Here is a 12,203-nt window from a genome sequence, read left to right on the forward strand (position 1 = left end):
ATTCTGCCGAGATTATGGAATGCTGGCTCATGAATAGGCAGAGGCCCTGTATTCATTACACTGGTCCTAAACGCCCCTGTCATAAGACATGTCACTGGGTACTGCGTTAGGCTTGAAGATTCTGAATAGACAGCAACGTCCCTTACCCCCGACGCCCGTACAGTCTGACTACAGGCATACACGTTCAGACGACTCATCCAACTGAGCGACTCGGTTGGGTGACGTATTAACATTCCAAAATGGTCTAAACTTTCTTAAGCATAATAGAATACATGGTTTACCATATCCCAGAGACGTGATGTGTTGCAATGCTTTCGTTAATGATTGGGAAAAAGTAGTTAGGCCCTTAAAAAGAGTTCAACCATAAAGAACACCATGACCAAGTCAAGCTGACTTCCATGAACATGTTCGGTTATCCTAACGGTCCAATCCTTTATGTGTCTAAACAAACAGTTCCTTAATTAACTAAGAATCCATCAAGCGGGGTGCAATGCTTGAGACCGCGTTATGGTGTAGTGTACTGGTCAACATTAACCGGGTTCCATGGCCTTACTTAGCAGAGGTACAGCTTACAACAACCGCTGTGCTTCAGCGTGCACGTACGAAGTTTATATGCTTGGTGACTACACTAGCATGGTCTAGGACCGACAATGTACTAAGGGTCTAGTCAGATGTTTCACTACGAAAGAGTCCTCAGTTGGAATCCAAAGCTCGATAGACTTACTACAACTGGTGTGCCTCGGTCGATCTTACGTTGTATCCGACAGACTTCTCTTACCAAGGGGTGACACATATAATGTACTCTGAATCGGGGTTCGCGACTTCCCAATAACAGAGCCTATAACTACGTTCTATTAGTTGGAAAAGCGATTGAGTTTAAAGCATAATCGGAAAGCATTTCAACAGCATACACAGACCATAATATTATTTCGGCATTATAACTGCTTACATCATAGCATACACTAAAGATAACTACTCACTAATCATGGCAACAATATCATAAAACATTATATAAGATAAAGGATAGAAGTACCAGTAGATTAAACGAGTTCCGAATACAAAAGTGACAACTTCAAGTGTGATGATCCTTCCAAATTCCTTTGGACGAATACATCATTCATCGATTTCACAGCGAGGTACTGACCTCTACATGATACGTTTTGTAAACATTGCATTCTTTTGAAAAGGCACACCATAATTGAATATCAAATTCCAAGGTTTTTGACGTTTGATGATTTCTACATATAGACAATCACCGTAATTAATAGTTTACAATACTACATCCGTTGATAATGCAGTCTAACTAAGATACATGGTGATGATTTTGTGAATGCAACGTTTTCTCGAATAAAGCATGTATGACTCCATGCACATAGCTTGTATCACATATAAGCAAACCGCGGAAGACTTCTAGGAACCTGAGAATAAACATGCTTAAAAGTGTCAACACAAAGGTTGGTGAGTTCATAGTATTAAAGTTGCGCATAATCTGTATATTAAAGTGGATCACAAGATTTCGGTTGTTTCATCCAGAAACGTTTATCAAATTATTCTACAAGATTGAGCACCCTGATTACTAAACTTTAACGTTATAATAAGTACCCCTGTTTTAACATACATGTAACCAACATGTACAATACACACAAACCAACGTGTTCTAACCTCAAATAGCATACATCTGTTTTATAGTTCAGGCTAGGGTTTCTATACCTGGAACAGACGGGGATGTCAAGCCCTATGGATCCATATATAACTACTCGCGCCCACCAGTTCTTATAACCGGCAGTTACTAGTTACCAAAGCTAAGGAATTTTCGGTTTAAACTCGGTGTAGAATATAGTATGTACTTGTATCCATTGTGTATAAAATAAAGTGCATGTATTCTCAGCCCAAAAATATAGATTGGAAAAGCAATTAAAAAGGGAGCAAATGAAACTCACCTTAGCAGCACATAAGGTCATTCACCGAAATGTGACCGAAACTCGGAATGCAAATTAACCGTAGATCTCAACCTAGAGAACATATGTTGGTCAATACATGCCTAACAAGCTAGGTCAGGTCATAGTGTATCACAATCCTAATGCTCGAGACCGACATGCAAAAGTTAACAAAGGTTATCTCAAAAGTCAACCTGACCCAATATGATCTTTAAATCTATACATGTTTATTAACATAGTATAAGTCTTGATAATTAAACGAACATCTCGTGAATCATTAATGCACTTTTGTAAGTGTATTATTGATTTATATAAAGATAAATATATGCGAGAGCCTACCACGGAAGATATCAAAAGATTGTATGAAGCTCACGAAGATATTCACGGTTTACCTGGAATGATGGAAAGTATAGATTGTATGCATTGGGCATGGGGAAGATGTCCCGTTGCATGGAAAGGTCAATTTACTCGAGGCGATCACAAAGTTCCAACTATTATGCTAGAAGCTGTAGCCTCATATGATAACTGGATTTGGCATGCTTTCTTTGGGGTTGCGGGTTCAAACAACGACTTAAACGTCTTGAACGCTAGTAATCTCTTCAACTCAATGCTTAATGAAGAAACAGAAGATATTCCTTTTACTGTAAATGGGGTTGAGTACAAAAGAGGATATTATCTAGCGGACGGTATATATCCCGGGTGGGTATCATTTGTTAAGGCGTTTTCAAGTGCAAATGATGAAAAACGTAAGTACTTTTCGAAGAAACAAGCAGCGGCACGCAAGGATGTTGAGAGGACTTTTGGTATTTTACAGGGGCGTTGGCATATACTACAACAACCAGCAAGGGCATATAGCGTCAATGTAATGAAACAAATGATGTATACGTGCATTATCTTACACAACATAATTGTTAAAGATAATGGTTTTGCTCTAACCGAAAATGATTGGGTTTACGAACCCGTTCATAATATGCAAACAACTTGGATCGAGAAGTGCGAATCTTACAGGAGGAGGACGAAAGAATTACGAGATAGGGAAGTGCATGAGGGCCTACGGTCGGATTTGGTTAAACATGTATGGGCTAATCATGAGACGTCGGAGTCAGAGACGGAGTCGGATTAAGTATTGTGTTTTTTATTAAGTAATGTATTTTTTTAATAAGTGTGTTTTTTTAATTTAGTATTTTTTTTTTTTTTAACTTAATGTAATTTTTTAATTAATGAAATTTAGTATTTCATTTGTTTTTATATTTTTAATATATAATTAAACTAAATAATATTATTAAAAGTATTAAAAATTAATTAAATAATGATTTAACACTGAACCATTTCCCCTATTTTGGCCACAGTGTTAAATTCAGTGTTAAATTTAACACTGAGATTTAACACCGAACGACTCCCTGTGCTCTAAGAATCTTGATGAACAAATCATGTTTGCGTGACGTCACTTGAAAATTCACGACTCCTGAAAGGAACATGAACTACAAATAACAACATCTTCAAAATCGTACTAGACTAGTAATTGGTCTTTTCTTCAATTTTGATACCTTTATCGCGGACTTGTAGATTATCAACACATTTTATAATCTTTAAAGAAAACCAAACATCAAGATATATAAGAACACAAATTATAATCATCAAAATTAGATCTTCGCTTTTACAACTTTTAATACTGCTTTTGGACCATAACTCAACGAGTATATTTTTTGGAGTGATACTAATAATAAAAAGGGGTATTCGAATTTAGAGTTTCTTTAACAACTGGCCTTTCGAATTTACAGAGAGCTGATACTGATACTAGCAACCATGAGCTTTGTAACTTGATGCTCTCATTACTCTCCTTTTATACTATATACTTCCCTTTCATTTTCTTTCTACCCATCAATGTGGGATTGTGGGATACTCTCCGAATCTCAAATTCTCAGAATTACATGCTTCCCATATTATTTTACTACATGTTTGATGGTTCCCATATGCTTCTAATTATTATTAATTATAAATTATACGAGTAAATTATAACTTCAATATCTACTAAATGTCACCAATTTTTTTGGTTGTTTAAGTAGTGCAGACTTTGCGTTTTTAGTCGTTTAAGTAGGGTAAAAGGTGAAACTTTGGAGGTGTAAAAGATGTAGAAAGCTTAACTTTTAGAGATAAAAGGTGTAACTTTTTAATTTATATAATAATCATTAAATAACTTTCACCCAATTTTTTTTACGAGATTTATGTTTTTTTTCGCTGCGAATTAGGTTTCTCCGTCATCACCATTCAACTCGGAATAATTTTACGAACAAAACGCAACTAATTATATTTGAAACGAAGCTTCTTTTTTTTAAGAAAAACATATTGGATAAATTATATAATATATATAGAGTTGTAATCACTTGGATCCATAAATTTGCTTGAAAACAAAGGGATCAATGAGAACGCGACATGTGGCGCGAAAATCACATGTGATTGAAAAAAAAAAATCCGAAATTTTTTTTTTGAAATTTTTTTTTTTGAAAATTTTTTTTTTCGAATTTTTTTTCCGAAATTTTTTTTTTCGAATTTTTTTTAAAAATCACATGTGATTGAAAATCATATGTGATTATGCATGTCAATCACATGTGATTGTAAACCCAATCACATGTGATTATGCATGGCAAATCCAATCACATGTGATTGTACAATTCAATCACATGTGATTGTGCAGGTAAATCACATGTGATTGTAAAAAAAAAAAATTTAAATTTTTTTTTTAAATTTTGAAAAAAAAATTAAAATATTTTTTTTTCAAAAAAAAATTTTTGAAATTTTTTTTCAATCACATGTGATTGTAAAAAAAAAATTAAATTTTTTTTTTTTTTTAATTTTGAAAAAAAAATTAAGTAAATAAATTTTTTTTTTTCAAAACAAAATTTTTGAATTTTTTTTTCAATCACATGTGATTTTCGCGACACATGTCGCGCTCTCATTGATCCCTTGAATCTCAACTTAATTTATGGATTCAAATGAATATTCCTCAATATATATATATATATATATATATATATATATATATATATATATATATATATATATATATATATATAACTAATTATATCAAATTGATGTGTAGCGCAAGTGGTAAGTTCATAAGTTTGTAATAATAAAACCCGGGTTTGAGTCTTAATGCCATTTTTCGCATTTTTTTCCAGTTTCCGCTCAACATTAATTTCATAAAAGACGTTAAAAGGTTTCACCGCAAAACGCATGCCGTTAGATATATTAGGTGCTGAACAACGTATATCCAAATTCAACCGCCGCAACGCGCGGTCAGTATTTTTTCTAGTTATTACTATTATATTATAACTAGTTTATAACCCATGATTTCGTGGGACATAAATATTGGTCTATTTGATTAGGGTTTAAGCTACTCAATAGCTATATATTTTTTTTTGTTCAAATGTAGATTATATAACTAAAAAATACTATTGTAGACTATATATATTTCAAGAGAATATGTTAATATAAACAAATAAAACTTGTTAACCTAAATGTCAATCAAAATTCAGCTTCATCTTTTTCCCAAACAAAACTTAAGAAAAACTCAAATCTAACAAATTGAGGCCGAAAGATGATTAAGATTCACTCATATAGCAGCGATTAACATTTTTTAGTCCACGTTATTCACTCCTGGCGTCGTCGCTAGTGGCGGTTGATTGACGGTGGGTATGAAGTCCACCGCCACCGTTGGATTCCATATCGAGATGGAGTTCTTGTAAAGTTGCCATTTTTGGTGTAAAACAGATTTGAGAAACTGTTTTTCATGTAATGAATTGGTGAAGATGGTGAGACCATGAATGCTTGAAAGCACTCTTGATAATATTTTTATTTGGTGTTTCTGTAACTAATAGTATTAGATAATAATAATAGTAATAATAAATAATAATGAATAATAGTGAATAAAAATAAAATCAGGAGATAGTCATGATTGGGAAGAGAGAAAGCTTGAAAAACTGATGAAGATGATGATGACTGGTTTAGCAGGTAGCAAGTTATCATTTGTATACATCGATACACCTACATTGGTATTTTTTGAGGTATATAACCTAAATTGGAACAAATAAAGAAGTATATGACTATTGAGTAACATAAACCCAAATGACTACCTTTTAATTGAATAATTTAGCTCTAAATGCTGAACTGTTCAGAATTCAGTGTGTTTGTTTGTAACATCTGAATCAAACAGATGCAGAACCATTCAACAATCTGCTCTTAACCATTCAAAACTGAAATATTTTATTAGCCATTCACCACATTCATTTACTTCATATCTTTCGTAAACTATATCCTGAATAATTTCAAATCATTATATTGTTTTATTAATAAGGGTTCTCACTCAATCTAGCTTTGTAATCTAACGGGTATTATTTAACCATCTCATTCTTATGTCAAAAAGCTTTGCTAATTATGTTTTTGTTATAATAGATATAATAAAAATAAATAATAAATAATAAATAATAAATAATAAAATAATAAATAATAAATAATAATAGAGATAGAGATAGAGATATAGAGATATAGAGATAGAGATAGAGATAGAGATAGAGATTGAATAAATTGAATAAATATAAATTAGAATTAGAATTATAATTATATCTATAATTATAAATTATAAATTATAAATTATAAATTAGTATTATAGTTATTTATTGTGTTAAACGTTATAGCTTTAGTTTATATTGATTATATTATTGTTATTTAAACGTTAAAAAAATAGAACCGGTAAAAATATAACCGGCAAAATCGAATTCTAGTCCCAAAAAAATCCGAAAAAATTCGATTCCGGAAAAAAATCCGAAAAAGATCCGATGTCGAGAACCGGAACCGGATCTGGATCCGGAACCAGTTCCGGAAAATCCAGACAAAAAAAATCCGTTTTTCTGTCCGGATCCGGTTTTTTTATCCGGTTTGTGCACCTCTAGCAGAAGGGGTTTCTGATTCTATGTCTCCTAGAAACAGACCAATTTCAGGTTAAGTGACAAATAAACAATAATTTTATTTACTGAATTAAGAGATATACAGAAACAAATCACTAAATGGAAAGTAAACAGACAATTCGTCTTTTAAAACCGAACTAAATTAATCCGAAATAACTAAATTGAATTTGAATTCGGTTTAGTTTTGGTGTTCAAATTTGAATTCGGTTAAGGTTTGGTTTTCAAATATAAATTCGGTTTCCATTTCCGTTTTTTATTTAACTTTTTCAAATTTGGTTTAACCGAAAATCAAATTAAGTTACAAAAATAATAAATAATGAATACACATGGACGAAGAACCAATTTTAAATTTATATGTTTCTCCGTATGAGTTATGATTTTTGGGTTTAATCCAAACCGAACCAAATTAAAATTATATTTTCAATTCAGTTTAGGTTTTGAATTTGAATTTGGTTTTAGTTTTAGTTTTCGTTTTCAATTTTGCCTTCAAAATGTTTGAAACCAAATAACACGATGAAACTTAAAATCGAACCGATAGACACACACCTGATGCAACATTTCTTTCTGATGAACACTTTTATCCAAGTTAATAAGTAAATATAATTTAGGAACTTGTTATCTTTGTAGAACACTGAAGCCAACATGTGATGTATATGAGGATCTTGATGAACAAATCATGTTTGGGTGACGTCACTAGCGAAAATTCATGACTCCTAAAAGGAACATGAGCTTAAAATAACAACAGCTTCAAAATCGTACTAGACTAGTAATTGGTCTTTTCTTCAATTTTGATACCTTTATTGCCAACTTGTAGAGTATCAATACATTTTATAATCTTGAAAGAAAAACGAACATCAAGATATATGACAACATAAATTATAATCATCAAAATTAGATCTTCGCTTTTACAACTTTTAGTACTGCTTTTGGACCATAACTCAACGAGTACTATCAGACTTGCACTACTATAATAGCGTCAAGTCTTTGACGGTCAACCATAGATTGAAAAGACACCGAGTATATTTTTTGGAGTGATACCAATAATACAAAGGGGTATTCGAATTTACAGTTTCTTTAACAACTGGCCTTTTTCGAATTTACACAGAGCTGATACTGATACTAGTAGCCATAGACTTTGTAACATAAAGCACTTAGATATGCTAGCGAAATCGACTAGTTACAATATGTTTTATTCAATGTCTTTCATGGCATCCTGCAAGCAACAATAATCAGTGGATAAAAGGCGATGAATTATTTAAGATTCGAGTTAGGAAACTCATGACCAAATGTCTAACCTTGGCTAACCGTGTGACGTAGGTTGCAGCCAGTGCTGTGGCTAGTAGTCCCACACCCAGTGTCAGTAGCTGATTAGTCCCCCCTGCTAAACCTAACTCAGATTCTTCTTGCTGCAAAAAAATAAAAATAAAAGGTAAGCACAGAAAAAACAAGAAAACAAAAACTGCATTCTATACGGTAGTTACAATTTGGTGTTGGAAAGCAAAGAGAATCTCACAATGATTGCTCGGCCAAATGCACCGGCGCTAACATAAGCCCATGTTCCAGGTAGCATCCCTAACCAACTGCATACAATCGTAGGTTTCTTTGAAATTAGTCCAAGTTATTAACACAAACCTCTGCCCGAAATACAAATACTACAATTTACTAGTTATGAACTATGCCATTTTCAGTGAAATAATGGGCAAAAAGATAATGTAGACACGAAAACCTTTTAGTGAATGGATTGGTGCAATATTGATAGGACCTCTAGTATAATACTTTTCTTAGCATGTGGGAAATAGTGGTGGTATCTAGAATTATTGGAAAATCCATCGTTATATCTATCAATCAACTTAAGATATAAAATAAAATTAATATAATTCAAAGATGTTCCATTTACGCGGTAACTTATGAATGGGTCAATGCTTGGAACATTACAACCCACATAAAATTTACAATCCATTTTGACCTATTAGTAGTGGCTAATCTAGGATCAAACTTAAAGGGGTCCCAAATTATTTTCCAAAACTAAATACATTTGTAGGGTATTTTAGTGGTTGTTTACCTAAACAAAATCATAAAACTATATGGGTCCTATAGTTAAATTTAGGGGTTGTTTAATTTTTACCAGAATATGCCTCAGTTTCCATTTGCCGAAGGGGTTTCGGATTATATGTCTCATAGAAACAGAGCAATTTTCAGATTAAGTGACAAATAAACATTAATTTTACTTACTGAATTAAGAAATGTACAGAAACAAATCATTAAGTTGAAAGTAAACAGGCCCTTAGTCTTTTCCAATACAATTTGAAGGGTATTTCGTAAAATAAAAATTTCAAACTAGTGTTATCACACGACACAAACATGTAGGATCGCCCCTGCCTATTACCCTATCCGTAATAGGAAGTACTAGAAATCAAACAAGGAATCATATGGATTAATTATTTAATATAAAGACTAACCTTCCCAAGACGTACGGGACAAACTTGACCGATGTAAGTCCGTAGAGGTAATTTCCAAGAGAAAACGGGAGCAATGGGCTCAAACGGAGAAGGGTAACAACTCTGAAACCATTTTCTCCAATCGCTTTATCAATTGCAAGAAATTTCTTGTTTCCTTCAACCATTTTAAGTATACGATCACGAGCAAAGTATCTAGCAATTAGAAACGCAACACTTGCCGCTACCTGTAGACAGATACAATATCACATTGACTATATTGTCTATACCAATAATTTTGTAAACATCCTGTTTAATAACTTACTGTCCCACTAAAAATAAAAAACTTACAGTCCCACTAATGGAAACAAGTATTGTGCCAGTGACCGAGCCAAATAGAAGACCAGCTGACATCGTCAACGGGATTGCGGGTATAGCAAGTACCTATAAAAAAACACTCATTATAATAGTATCAAAAACATTAATGTTCTTCATATTGATAAATATTACAGTATAAATATAAATAAATAACTACAAATGAAAACGGAGATGTTTGTAAATGATAACAGCATTCATGTTCTTCATTTGATAATAAATATAAACATTATTAATAGATAACTACACATGAAAACGGAGATGTTTATAAGCGATAACAGCACTGATACGCGTTACTAAATTCTCAAGTAAAAGAAAGATATCTTCTATGACCATAACTAAGATGCTTTGCTACTTACTTCCAGGCCAGCGTAGACTGCAACAAAAAGCGCATATCCAGCAGGGCCATATCCTGTTCAATGTTATAAAATTAGATGGGATAAAATACAATCCATGCTCAATTGATGCCTTAGTTAAATAGTTTCGCTTTTAGATGCGAAAATCAAAGTATTTGTGTCTTTATATCTTATTAATTACAAACATTGTTATTGCAGAGGATAAACGGATAAGGGTTTCCCTGTTTAGGCCACCCATAGACCATTTTCAGCCCTTTCCCTAACCACTCAAGATGTGCTGCTAGTGAGATTTGAACTTGATACTTCTTGTAAGGATATACAGAACCCCCAATGGGCTATCTTGGAATGGTTGCAATACTAAGTAATCAGTAAGATGTAAATACTTAATTTGTTACGGCTACGGGTGACTTTCAAACCGTTTGACCCATTTCATGTTTACCTATATTTTTTATAATTTTTCAAGTTTAACCCATATACAACACAAATTGACCAAATTCCACTCAAATGTGGCTTCTTCTTATCTTCTTGTATACATAACAAATAAGAAAAATATGTGCTAGCAAATTTGTAGCAACACATGCTCAACAAATGTCTTTGCATACCTGCAACTTCATTTTATTTCTAGTATCAAATTTTCAATTAATGATGAAATTTAAACAACTAGTGTGACTTATATCTTGGATTCTTGGTGTGCAAGTGCATACACACTAATATGATAGTAGTAAAACAAAAAGAATATTTTTCTTTTCATCTTTCTTGCTAAGCTAAATAATACAGTATATATCACTATAATTCATATACCCAAATATAATCAAACAACCTTAACCCACTAATTTCCCCAAGACTCCCAAATAAGACCCAAAATCAAGAATCATTAAAAATTGGGAATTTATGAAATACCTTCAATAAAGCTTGAAAATTGAATCAAGAAAGCATTAATCTGATCTCTATAGATATACCCAACAGACCCAAATCCACCAACAACACCTAAAAGCAATAAACCAGCAACAATTGTTCCTTTAATTGCAGTCTCATTTTCATCATCACCATTTCCATTTCCATTTCCATTACCACCACTATTATTATCATCTTTATTATTCAAATTCAAAAGTCTTCTAAAACTGCTTTGTGGGGGTGGGACATTAGTTTTAAGTGTTGGTTGTTTTTTGGTTTGTTTAAGTGAAGAACAAGGTGGGTTCAAGAAATGAAATCTTTTATTGAAAGGTTTCAAAGTAAAGAAACTATAACATAAAGAAGAAGAAGATGATGATGATGATGATGATGATGATGATGAATAAGAAAAATGGAAATTGGGTTTGTGAGATTGAGATGAGTTGAGGCATGGTGGCCTCAAAAGGATGCGCATTTTTAAGTACAGTTTCTGTTTGATTTCCTGTTTGTTGAGGATAAGAAAATAAAGATGATCTGTGCACTACTTATTTTATACGGTTTGTAGGCATTACAACATTTCCCCAGGTTTAGGCGTCACAAGTTTTTAACTTTGACCTACCTCATATTTTCTGGTCCTCAAATGCTGGTTATTTTAAGCACAACATACATAACTTAACTCCTTACTTATAACATAAAATTATTAAAAATTAATACTTTTATATAAAACTAGAAAGAGTTCGGACCGCGCGTTGCTGCGGTACGCATTTTGATATACATTGTTTGGTACCTGTTTGTAATATCAACGCTATTTACGTAAAAAAATTGCGTAAGTATCTTTACTACTTATTACATACATACATAATCTTGTACATTTGAAAATTTCTAAAACACGATATTTCCGAAATTAACGTTTTGTTGTACAAATTAATACCAAATACTGGCATTAATGATGCTTTATATTTTATCCAAAATGTTTTTCTTCGAAAAACCTTTGTTTCGAATATAATTAGTTGTGTTTTGTTCATAAAATTATTTCGAGTTGGACGGTGATGACGGAAAAACCTAACTCGCAGCGAAAAAATAAATATCCCGTTAAAAAATTGAGTGAGTTTATTTACAAATTATTATATTAAATTGAAAAGTTACATTTTAGCCCCTCTAATTACCTTTTATACTCCTTAGTATTTATAATTTTTACCCTTGAACTATTACATATATTACCCCTTAAGTATTTATCACTTGACA

General features: G+C 32.4%; 2 protein-coding genes across 2 annotated transcripts; one reads left to right on the top strand and one right to left on the bottom strand.

Annotated features, from left to right (window-relative positions):
• Positions 1-2,262: 2,262 nt before the first annotated feature.
• On the top strand, positions 2,263-3,060 carry LOC139868323 (uncharacterized). Its single transcript, XM_071856655.1, has one exon. The coding sequence runs from the start codon at positions 2,263-2,265 to the stop codon at positions 3,058-3,060; it is 798 nt and encodes a 265-aa protein (XP_071712756.1).
• A 4,703-nt stretch (positions 3,061-7,763) lies between these two features.
• Positions 7,764-11,497, bottom strand: LOC139866639 (uncharacterized). Its single transcript, XM_071854930.1, has 7 exons — positions 10,968-11,497; positions 10,071-10,123; positions 9,688-9,780; positions 9,361-9,584; positions 8,415-8,481; positions 8,197-8,307; positions 7,764-8,114 (listed from the first exon to the last, which is right to left on the bottom strand). The coding sequence occupies exons 1-7, from the start codon at positions 11,431-11,433 to the stop codon at positions 8,091-8,093; spliced, it is 1,038 nt and encodes a 345-aa protein (XP_071711031.1). The 5' UTR covers positions 11,434-11,497; the 3' UTR covers positions 7,764-8,090.
• Positions 11,498-12,203: the final 706 nt, after the last annotated feature.

Source organism: Rutidosis leptorrhynchoides, chromosome 9, assembly GCF_046630445.1.
Source record: "Rutidosis leptorrhynchoides isolate AG116_Rl617_1_P2 chromosome 9, CSIRO_AGI_Rlap_v1, whole genome shotgun sequence".
In the NCBI taxonomy this organism is placed as follows: domain Eukaryota; kingdom Viridiplantae; phylum Streptophyta; class Magnoliopsida; order Asterales; family Asteraceae; genus Rutidosis; species Rutidosis leptorrhynchoides.